The sequence below is a fragment of the Felis catus genome, chromosome A1 (assembly GCF_018350175.1).
Source record: "Felis catus isolate Fca126 chromosome A1, F.catus_Fca126_mat1.0, whole genome shotgun sequence".
NCBI classification, from domain to species: domain Eukaryota; kingdom Metazoa; phylum Chordata; class Mammalia; order Carnivora; family Felidae; genus Felis; species Felis catus.
Genome location: NC_058368.1, coordinates 223,532,672 through 223,545,005, shown reverse-complemented (window position 1 = coordinate 223,545,005; position 12,334 = coordinate 223,532,672). Strand labels below are relative to the sequence as shown.

The 12,334-nt window shown below is 36.5% G+C and overlaps 1 protein-coding gene across 9 annotated transcripts in view; it reads right to left on the bottom strand.

Moving 5' to 3' along the window:
• Positions 1 to 12,334, bottom strand: part of CDH18 (cadherin 18) — a 1,009,468-nt gene that overhangs the window by 117,043 nt on the left and 880,091 nt on the right. For 8 of the 9 annotated variants that reach the window (XM_045038559.1, XM_045038553.1, XM_045038573.1 and 5 more), the window contains one exon: positions 858 to 1,025. The exons of the other annotated variant lie outside the window; for it this stretch is intronic. In XM_045038559.1, coding sequence (XP_044894494.1) covers positions 858 to 1,025 — 168 coding nt within the window. The remainder of the gene's footprint in view (positions 1 to 857; positions 1,026 to 12,334) is intronic. 9 annotated transcript variants of the gene reach the window in all.

The window sequence follows — 12,334 nt, the reverse complement described above, 5'->3', positions numbered from 1 at the left end:
AGAGAGAAATAGTAAGAGACACAGCGAGCGAAGGCATTTCACACATACTTGTGAAGAGCCTGTGTTGACATACCATCGTATCTACTTTATTATAGTTTTTAAACATCATGGATCAGAAGGGCATAGCACCCCTACAGGACTTTTAGGATAATTACAGATTATTCTATAAAATGTCATCCGCAGTTTCTACCACATTAGAAAGAGTGAAAAATATTTCTTTCCCACTATGAGGAAGTCATAAACACCATTTCTTTTCACACTCACGGAACTGACATCTTCTCCCCCTGAATTGTCTGAAAGTTTGTGCCCTCCATTCACAAAGTTCATCTTCTACTCTGAGAGCCCACCTTATGGAATTAGCCGCACCTTGCTTCGGGGTGGTGTGTGTGTATGTGTGTGTGTGTGTGTGTGTGTGTGTGTGTGTAGCACATTCATGTATAACATGAAGATTTTTTTTTCAATTTCTGTCACAGAAAGCACATATGCAATTTTATTTTGCAAGAGTAGAATGTTCACCTCAGAATGTATTTTGGATATCTCCCTATATGCCTTAGTAATACATAACTGCTTTAGCAAATGCAAGATATCATTTCTCAGGACCACTGTATCACTTTTAATATTTAACTGTAATGCCACCTGAAACAATATTTTTTAAACACAGTGACAATTAACCACCAGGTTCAGAAGACAATAAGTGGAGTGATTTCCTTACTCTTGTTTAGACAAGGGAAATCAGCACAAAAACAAAATATTCCCATTTTAGCGAACGGTGACATGATATTACATATGTAAGTATTTCATTTTGTTTTACGTGTATGAAGAGTGATGAATGTAAATCATAAGAAACAAGTACATACTTTGAGGAAACCGTGGGGGGTTGTCATTGACATCAGTCAGGGTGATGTTGACCGTTGTCGACCCTGAAAGTCCTCCAACTTGCCCAGCCATGTCTTTGGCTTGAATGACCACTGAATAGTGTTCTCTGGCTTCTCTGTCCATATTATGTAAGGCAGTTCTAATAACTCCTGTAACATATTTTAAACAAAACAGTACAGATTATATATTAAATGAGAAATAGCACAGATGTATCGTTTTTCCCCCATAGTTTCATTGAGCCACAGAGCCAGCTTTTTTTCTGCATATTTTCAGAAGTGCATTTTTAAATGAAATACTTTTGTGAGAAAGCCACTTCTGAGACAAACAGTACCTTAAACATGTTACGAAAACCACCCCATTTGACCCCTTCATTGGCAACCACGTGTCTCAAACCATTCTATTCGTGGTAAATTAAGATGCCCATTCTTTTGCGTTCCTCGGGGTGCCTTGCAGAACAGCCCCGTTGCCCAAGCTTGTACTCGTGCTGGAATACTAAATATTTCACAAGTTGTGCTCCTCAAAAACGTCAGTTAAGATGATTTGAGAAGAGGTTAATTTTCCTCTTTAGAGAAAAATTTACATAGCTTCCTGTCAGGACTGTCAAAGTTGGATGCTGGAAAACATGGAAGAATTGTGGATACTTGAACAAAGATTATAGACAAGAGTCATTTTAACATTTATCAAGATGAAGAAACTCACTATTTTTATCAGGAAATGACAGCTACAGTAAGAACTAGATCTAAGTACCTAAGCAAAATAAAGTAATGAAATGGATTCCAAAAATCACAGGTAAAAGTCACAGGCTTTATTTCACAGTGCCAAAGGAGACATTAAAGGTAGTCTTTTATGAAGTATTACTTGGATTCAATAAAGAGATAAAAAATGTTATGTGTTATATCTCCATTTGTATGACACAGAAGTACATGTGCACACACACAAATTAGATAGCTTTGTCGATAGAGCCTTAAATTTAAAATGGAAACACATTTTCCAGAGGGCCAAGGACTATTAACTATATTATAAAAAAAAGTCCTCATGTAGATGAGCTATATTATAAATAAGTATATTTGTATATAGATAGATATGTATTTACATTTATATTATATATGCATGTAAAATATAAACGTATTTGCTACTCCATACATAGGACAACATTTAACAACCACCTTTTTACTTTTACTAAAAATATTTGGATCATATTCTTTTTGAGAAGGGACCAATAGCTTTGACCAATCACACCAGTGATTAGTTAGCAGTATAATTCATAGCACAGTGGCAATTATAAAAACTGCTCACTATAGAGTTTAACACAGTTTTACAGACAATATGTTGATGTAATTAAAGAACATAGGGTTGTACGTATATTCAAACTGAAAGTAGTCTTTCAAAGGTGGAAAGGATCCGTCAATCAGTTGTTCAGAACATACAACACTACAGCAGGTTTTTTTTGTTGTTTTACTGAATTGATTATATGTGTAATGACTTTGAGAGCAGGGCCTCAGGAACCAGGAAAAGTGATCCCACAACTTTCAATATTTGTGAATTTTTAATTGAGGGAGTTCAGGAAAATTTTCCTGAAGCTAAATAGAAATGAAAATTATTCTTATCAAAAGAAATTATAATAATATGGTAATAAATGATTCATCTAATTCATGCATATGAAAAAGCCTCAAGCATCCTTAATACAAAGAACAATGTTTTATCACGTATGATAATTATATAAGAAGGAATTGAATCGATGCAGAAATGAACAAGCTGAGACTTTATGAAAATATTTTATGAAAGAAACATATACTTTCTATTATTTGAAAAAAATAAAGATGTTCTGAAAAAAATACACTATAAATGGGACATGCCTCTGGTGTGTAGAAGTTTGAGAAGGATAATTTTTTACAATGGAATCTTTAAGTGTCATTTGCTGGATATAAAAATATAATAGCAAAATCAATCATTACAAAGTGAAAGATATAGGGGCGCCTGGGTGGCTCAGTCGGTTAAGCGTCAGACTTCCGCTCAGGTCATGATCTCGCGGTCCGTGGGTTCGAGCTCCGCATCGGGCTCTGTGCTGACAGCTCAGAGCCTGAAGCCTGTTTCAGATTCTGTGTCTCCATCTTTCTCTGACCCTCCCCTGTTCAAGCTCTCTCTCTGTCTCAAAAATAAATAAATGTTAAAAAAAATTAAAAAAAAAACAAACTGAAAGATAGATATATTTACACAATTTGAGACAGAGAGAGAGGGAGAGAGAGAGAGAGAGAGAGAGAAAGAAAGAAAATCCCAAGCAGGCTCCACACTGTCAGTGCAGAGCCCAACATGGGGCTTTGACCCATGAACCCTGAGACTCGTGACCTGAGCCGCAATCAAAGGTCAGATGCTTAACCAACAGAGCCACCCTGGCGCCCCAATACATTTACACAATTTGAATGCTATTCATTTAAGAGAATCAGAGAAGAGAAATCAGCCCAACCCCTGTTTTAGAGTATACATTTCAATAATTTTATTCCATTCCCATTATATCCCTTCTTTTATAATATAGGTGTGTCTGACAGAAAATGAGAAGAAGCTTGTCAGCCACATTTGCTTATAGAAAGCAAACAGTGTATCCAGAATTGACACATACTTCCCAGAAATGACTGTCTACGAACCCACTGAAACTCAGAGTTCTCTTGAGGGTGCTCCAGTGGATGTGCTTAGCTATGACCTACCCCAAGGGCACATAGGTAAATGGAGAATGCTTGTCAAATTGCTGTAGAATACAGTAATCTTTTTCTAACACATTGCCCAGATGCGCGTAAGTGGGGCAGCCTAGAACACCGCCAATGCACAGTAACTTTTGTCCTTCCAAATAGACTTTTTTAGAGCAGATTTAGGTCCACAGAAAAATTGAGAAGAAAGTACAGTTACTGTCTACCCTCTCCTTATTCCTCCCTTGCCACACAAACACACATTTTCTCCCACTACCAACATCCTGAATTAGAACGGTGCATTTGCTATAATTGATTAACCAACACTGACACATCATTATCACCCAAAGTCCTCAGTTATAGTTTTACTGCCTTGAAATCTTTTCTGATCTACCTATTCATCTCTCCCTCCTTCAATGCCTCGCAGTCATTGATCTTTTTACTTTTTCTGTAATTTTGCCCTTACTATCCCTGTAACTTTGCCTTCTCCATAAAGTTGATAGTATGTGGTCTTTTCAGATTGTCTTCTTCACTTGGTAATAGATATTTAAGGATTCTCCATGTCTTTTCATGGCTTGAGAGCTCATTTAGTTTTAGTGCTAAATAATACTGCATTCTTCGGGTATGCAGTTGTTTATACGTTCACCTGCTAACAGACATCTTGGTGGTTTCTGAGTTTTGGTGATTATGAGTGAAACTGCTATAAACACCTGTCTACTGGTTTTTGTTTGGAAATAAGTTTTTAACTCCTTGAGTAAATATCAAGGAGCATAATTACTGGATCACATGGTAAAAGTCTGTTTAGTTTTGAAAGACAATGTCAAACTGTCAAAGTGGCTATATTATTTTGCATTCCTAACAACAGTAAATGAGAGTTCCTGTGGCTTCATATCTTGACCAACATTTGTTGGTCAATGTTCCAAATTTTGGTCATTGTATTAGGCGTATAGTAGTGTCTTGTTTTCATATTTATTTCCCTGGCAGATGATGTCGGGCCATTTTTCAAATTCTTACTCCCATAAGTAGGTCTTATTTGGTGAGATGTCTGTTAGGTTTTTTGTCCATTTTGTAAGCTGAGTTGTTTTATTATTGTTGAATTTTAAGAGTTTGTGGTATATTTTATATAACAGTCCTTTATGAGATTTGTCTTTTGTAAATACTTTCTGCCGGGACATGATTTATCTCCTCATTCTCTTCACAGTATCTTTCACAGTGTAGAATGAAAACAATTTTTTTGGGGGGGAGGAGTCCAGATTATTATTTCTGTCACAGTTCATTATTTTGGTATTGTATATAAAAAGTCATTGCCACACCCAAGGTCACCTAGTTTTCATCTATGTTACCAGGTGGGAATTGTACTTATCTTTCTATCTATCTATCTATCTATCTATCTATCTATCTATCTATCTATCTATCATCTATTTAGAGAGAGAGAGACAGAAAGAGCACAAGCAGGGGAGAAAGGCAAAGGGAGAGAGAGAGGATCTTAAACAGGTTCCATGCTCAGTTCAGAGCCCGACATGGGGCTCAATCCTGCAACCCTGAATCATGATCTGATCTGAAATCAAGAGTCAGGCACTCAACCGAGTCCCTGAGGCATCCTCCAACTTTCAGGAATTTTAAAGTTTTGTGTTTCATATTTAGGTCTCTGATACATCATGAGTTACTTTTTCTAAGGATGTAATGTCTATGTCATTTTATTGTTTCTGCATATGATATCAATTCATCTCAAACCATTTACTGAAAAGATGATTTTATTCCATTGTATTATCTTTGCTCCTTTGTCAGAGATCAGTTGCCTATATGTACAAGGGTCTATCTCTGGAATTTCTATTCTTAAAATATTTTTTAAACATTTTTATTTATTTTTGAGAGACAGAGAGAGACAGAGTGTGAGCAGGGGAGTTGTAGAGAGAGAGAGGGAGAATCTGAAGCAGGCTTCAGGCTCTGAGATTTTGGCACAGAGCCTGACATGGGGCTTGAACCCACCAACGGTTAGATCATGACCTGAGCTGGTCAGATGCCCAACCGACTAAGCCACCCAGGTGCCCCTCTGTAATTTCTATTCTGATCTATTTATATGTTTGTCTATTTTTCATCAACACCACACTCTCTTGATTACTATAGTTTGTAGTAAATCCTAAAGTCAGATAGTATCAGTATTTCAACTTTTTCTTCTTAAATATTGTCTTGACTATTCTGGGTCTTTGCCTCTACACATTAACTTTAGAATCAGTTTGTCAATATCCACGAAATAACTTGCTGAGATTTGGATTGGCATTCCATCATAGCTATAGATATCACTGGAAGAATTGACATCTTCACAATATTGAGTCTTCAATTAAGGAACATGAAATATCTGTCCATTTATTTAGTTCTTTGTTTCTTTCATCCTAATTTTGTAGTTTTACTCATAACAATTTTGTATCTACTTTGTTAGATTTATTACTGAGTATTTCTTTTGGAAGGAAGCTAACCTAAATGGCATTATGTTTTAAAATCATTTTCCACTTTTTCATTGTTGGTATATAAGAAAATTATTTTTATATAACCGTGTATCCTGAAATCTTGTTATAATGCTTATTGGTTCCAGGACGTTTTGTTGTGGTTGTTGATTCCTTAGGATTTTCTACACATACAATTGTGTCATCTGTGAACTGAGATCAATTTTTTCTTCTTTACTAATCCGCATAGCTTTTATTTAAGCTAAGTGATAAGATTGTGCATTTTTCAGTATAAAATGATAAATGGTATCACTGAATGAAATATTTACTTTTTTTAAATTTTTAAATGTTTATTTTTGAGAGAGAGAGAGGCAGAACGTGAGCAGGGGAGGGGCAGAGAGAGGGAGACACAGAATCCGAAGTGGGTTCCAGGCTCTGAGCCGCAAGCACAGAGCCTGATGCGGGGCCTGAACTCACAGATGGTGAGATTGTGACCTGAGCCGAAGCCAGATGCTTAACCAATTGAGCTACCCAGGCGCCCCTGAATGCATTATTTCTTAAGCAAATGTCACAAATTGTTCCAGAGGAATCGATTATTAAGTTTAAACAATATAAAACACATTCTAATTTTATAGTTTAAAATACTAGCATATTACCTGATTACTTGCAGATGGATAGTATTGGTTCAAAAAAGTTTTAACATCCCTGATCCAAGATTGCAAGATCTTGTAACAAAATCTGAATGTTCCTTCCTGCTCCTTGATCCCTCTCACCCTGCAGAAGACTTCTGTACACACTCCAAGCAGCCAGAATTATCATGAACTCTTCTTGTTCTGTCCATCTATTAAGAGATTAGTTCTACCATCATGGATGAACAATCTTTCGTCCATGTTGGTAATCATTTGCATAGATATTTAATCAGTATTAAATTGTTTTTATAAATATTGAGATTTGATAAATTTACTAGCAAATATAAACAATGTTTAAAGAAGATAGGAAAAAAATGGCAAACATACTTTCCCAATAATTTGGGAAAGAAATGAAAATAAAAAGAAAAACAAGTTAAAAAGTAATCATAAGTTACTTTCCATTCTCAATGCTTAGCACAATAGCCGGCTTTTTTACAGAATTAAATATATATTTTGAATAAGTACACACACACACACACACACACGCACACATACACATATGTACTTACACTCATATACACACATGTACACACACATGTACACACACATACACATATACATATTGATTTTGCTCCACTTTTCTCAGGATGCTACATTTAAAAATTTTTTTTAACGTTTATTTATTTTTGGGACAGAGAGAGACAGAGCATGAATTGGGGAGGGGCAGAGAGAGAGGGAGACACAGAATCGGAAGCAGGCTCCAGGCTCCGAGCCATCAGCCCAGAGCCCGACGCGGGGCCCGAACTCAGGAACCGTGAGATCGTGACCTGAGCCGAAGTCGGACGCTCAACCGACTGAGCCACCCAGGTGCCCCAAGATGCTACATTTTAAAATAGGAAAACATTAAGCAAAATTACTTTACGAGTTAAATGTGAAGCTATCTACTCAAAGGGATATTTATGTGCTGGTTTTCCCAAGTCATTTTCAGAATATCCCTGTCTTTGCTTAACTATTAAAGCACTCCCTTTCATTCTAAACAGTGTACCAGTGTGGGTGATCATTTATTCAGTTAGCTTCATTTTTACAATATTGCTAGTGGCTTTCAAACTTGACTTTGATTCAATACTCCCTTGAGATTGCCTTGGACCCAGGCCCTAGGGTCTCTGATTTAGTGATTTGGAGTGGGTCTGGCCTACTTACAGCTCTAATTGACTACTGCATTCTTATGCTTAGGCTGCCTTGCTTTAGCCATAGAGACTTATTTCACACACTTTTTAGGGACTGGGAAGATCAAGGTGCCAGGTTCCTGGTGAGAGCTCTCTTCCTGGCTTGCAGGCAGGCAACTGCCTACTCACTATGTTTTCCTATGGCTTTCCCTCAGTTTGTGCACAGGGAGAAAGAAAAAGAGAAAGATTGCTCTCTTCGACTTCTTATAAATCTACTAATCCTGTCTTGAGGGCCCCACTCTCATGACCTAATCTAAAACTAATTACCTTAAAAATTTTTTTAATGTTTATTTTTGAGAGGGAGAAAAAGAGAGAGAGTAGGGGAGGGGCAGAGAGAGAGGGAAACACAGAATTCTAAGCAGGCTCCAGGCTCTGAGCTGTCAGCACAGAGCCCAACGTGGGGCTGGAATCCATAAACTGTGAGATCATGACCTGAGCCAAAGTTTGATGCTCAACTGACTAAGCCACCCAGGGGCCCCTATTGGGAGCTAGAATTTCAACATAATGAATTGGGGTGGGGGGAAGTACACAAATATTCATTCCATCAATGATTTAAGAAATTAGGCCTCAAACAGGGAGACCAAAGAAAGAGGCAGAACATTCCAAATAGGTAGGTGGCAGATATGTTTGTTTTTGTTTATTTTTTTAATGCTCATTTATTTTATTGGGGGTGGGGTCACACAAATTAGTTGAGGGGAGGGGCAAAGAGAAAGGAGAGAGAGAGAATCCCAAGCAGGCTCTACGCTGTCAGCATGGAGCCCAATGTGGGTTCAATCCCATGAACCATGAGATCATGATGTGAGCAGCAAACGAGTCCACAGTCAACCAACTGAGCCACCCAGGCATCCCAGAAGGTGGAATTTTTAATAAGCAAAGGAGCTTACATATAAGACTCATCTGGGCAAACTGTAGGATGAATGTATCTCCATACCCACCCACCAGTAATTTTTCTAAAAGTTTATATAGAGGCCTTAGCTGGGTTTAGTCACATATATGGTCTAGATAGTCTCAACAACACATTACTCTCTCAAAGCTGCTTTCTTAAAAACTGTTTCCACTCTGGGAATGGTGGGTGGAAAGCCTATTCCAAGGACAAGAGAGAGAGTGAGGAGCCTCTGATTGCCTGGGTTCAGTTTGTGGTCAATTGGAGGGACCATCCTCTCACTGACCATGCCCAACAGCCTTAACAAGCCCCACAGGTGAGTCCAATGCATGTGGGTACAGGACACTTTGAAAAGACAAAACTCAAAAGATGAAGTGCTACCATTATGTATTTACACATTTCTTTACCTTTTATCTCCATCTTGCATTGCCAATAAATGAATATACATATGGGAATACATACATGCACACAGACGACAAATAATATGCAATGGTAATGTTTATTTTTCAAAACTGTGAAGGTTACACTCTTATGCAAGGCTCGGATAAACTATATTTACACATTCCAAGTAATAAATCATATTTGTTTGTTTGTTTGTTTGGCTTTTTCTGTGATGTATCCATCTACCTGGCGATTGTACTGTAACTTACTTTTGCCTTCCACATAAACTTAATATGGACATACTTATCTACAACATGGCCTGTAAGTAAATTTTTAAAGAAAAAATACAGAGCAGCTACATTACCTAAAATTATTTCATTGTTTGATTATTTTAAAGTAAACTCTGTCCTTTCCATGCATGCTAGGCAACTGGCAATGGCATATTCTGAATGTTTGTTGGATAAGCTTCACTAGCAATGTTTACTTCAAACATTTTAACTGGAAATGTTGCCTCTTATTCTCTTGTGATGCTGGGTTGAATCGACAGGATATGATTACCCTTGTATCATTTTGTTTTGTTTCTTATTAGCTTCCTGGTAAACGATTGCAGGTGCCCCACTGCCTGCAAATTACCTTCTGACTACCGCTTCCCAATCACCATGATATGTAGGGGTCTGTAACTGGGAATTACTCTCTGCTGAATACAAGTTCATAACATTGAAAACTCATCTGTGGTTATAAGCATTAGGTGTTGAACCCGACTCACTGGCCTACCATATGTTTTTGTTCCCTGACTGAGGATATTCCTATATAACAATATATTCTCCAAAATGTTTTCTTGCATTTTTATCCACTATAAAGAACTTAAGATGGAAATGTACAAATCTAGTTCATTAGATAATACTTCACAAGACTGCAAAATAAAATTCCTACAAGTTAGAACAAATAAACCAGCATGCACATTCAAATCCATACAGAAACACCTAAGGTACGTATTTGCACTTATAAGAGAAACAAGTTTTCTTCCATGTCTAAACTACCTTATGCACTTGAACTCAAAAGTGTGTTTTCTTAATTTGTCCAATTGATGCCTCATTATTTTGAAGTCTATTATATCATTACTTAATGTATATTAAAATATACTGGAGTCCCACTGTTTCCTGAATGTGATACAAGTGCACTTAGTAACAGAATTACATGGAATGCCAATTATCATGCAACTTTAAGGAAGCCACCTTTGATCTACTTAATCAGAATCCCGGGAAGTGGGCCCAAAGATCAGTATTTGTGGCAAGTTCCTTCTGTGATTCTCATGAATGATCAAATTTGAGATATTCACCTAGAGTTCAGAAGACAACATATCTGTCCTCAAGATGCTCATTATTTCATTGGAATATCTGTTTCTTTAAAAAAAATGAACAACTGAGACATTTAGAAATGTTTAGAAGTTTCATTAGTCATCTTTTACATGATGACACTTAAAGTCTTGGTAGTAATAATTCATCTTTCCAACTTCCTTACTGTAGTGTTCTAGGTATCTGGAAAATTCTTTATGTTAGCTATTTGACTGCTGTTTGTTTCAATATTTAGTATATCATGTACTGCTACATATTCTGTATTTCCCTTTCTGACTTTGTAAGGATAATGTGGCTTCCATAATTTCTTGTCTTCATTGACATTGAATCTATATGTATCCATTAACAACACAGTTCCAGCAATCTATTTTCTTCACTCATCACCAATTCAACATATGCTGAATATGTTTCTGCTCTGTTTAAAATGTGGGATCCAGACACATATAAGACAGAGCTTATGATATTAGAATGTTATGATTAGGGTATTTACTGATAGGGAAATAGGTATCCAAATCTGTAAAGTTAAGTAATACAGAAAATGTATTTCATTAAGTGAGAAACAAAATCCAGATTTCATAGGTCATAGTTATCAAAATGGATGAGAATGGACCAAAGAGTACTTTATGGCAGAATGGAATGTTTGTAGGTTATGGAAGGGTAAATGTAGAAGTAGGATCGCCTTGTAAAGAAGGTGTGTTCATCTTACATGGTCATCTGACATGAACAAAGGATTTTGAATGTATATAGCTATAGAGATTGGATTCACTGGAAAATGATCATAAGAGAATGGTAGGGATTAGGTTCTCAGTGATTCAAATACTCTGTTTCTCTGTTTTGTTCCTCATGGGATTGGTGGTTTGAATAGCTTTGTTGCTGTCCCTGTAAAGTCAAGACTGACTAAGCTTCACTACTTGTCAGATGTTATTACTACTAGCTATGGCTGAGCAGATGCAAGGTTATCTCTAGAGCTACATTTCCCATATTTGAGACTCTAAAGTGTCAGTGGGTAACAGATTAACTTCAGATATTTATTTCCATTTTTGTTATATAACTGATTTCATTTTTAAAGAAAAAATATGTATTATATTAAACACTGGCATCCTAGAATTAAAACAAAAACAAAACCCCTCGACATATTTAGCCTCCAGCTATGACTCATGGAATTAACAACCATAAATTCATGAAGGAAGACATTTTTATGCTTTAGTAGGAAGATTCAATTTTCCTCCTCTATATTTTTTCTCTTCCTACCTTGAAAATTGATGGTGAAGCATTTTATTTCTCCTGAGGATAAAAGGAGGAAGAATTCACGAGTTTTGAGTATGGACTTAGGTTCTCCTTTCAGGTATATATATCTCATATATTTTCCCCATACACTTCATGAGAGGAAAAGCTCAAAGCTTAAAAAAAAATTCTCCCTAGACCAGAAACTTACAAAACTTTAAATATAACCCAGGACTTCCTGACATTAAAATCCTAACACTACAGTGACATTATTTCAAAGAATTAACCTGTGGCGTCTACAAGAGAGGCTTGACCTGTTTTGAAAGAGTGACAAAAGAGAGGGTGGGAGGAGGGAGAGGGAGAAAGGCAGAGAGAAAAGAGAGAGGAACATCATACAAAAGTAAGTGTTACCATCTCTGTGGATTTAGAGTCATAAATCAGACAGATTTAAGGAGAATATCGTTATATTGATCTATCATCAAAGATACTTATTTTGAATGATTTTGACTTTTTCTTTTTTCCTATTTTATTTATTTTTATATCTGTTATTGGTATTTCAATGTGATCTATAACTTCAAAAGATCAGTCTTGCTAGTTAATATATTTAATAACCATACTAATAAAATCACAGGGCT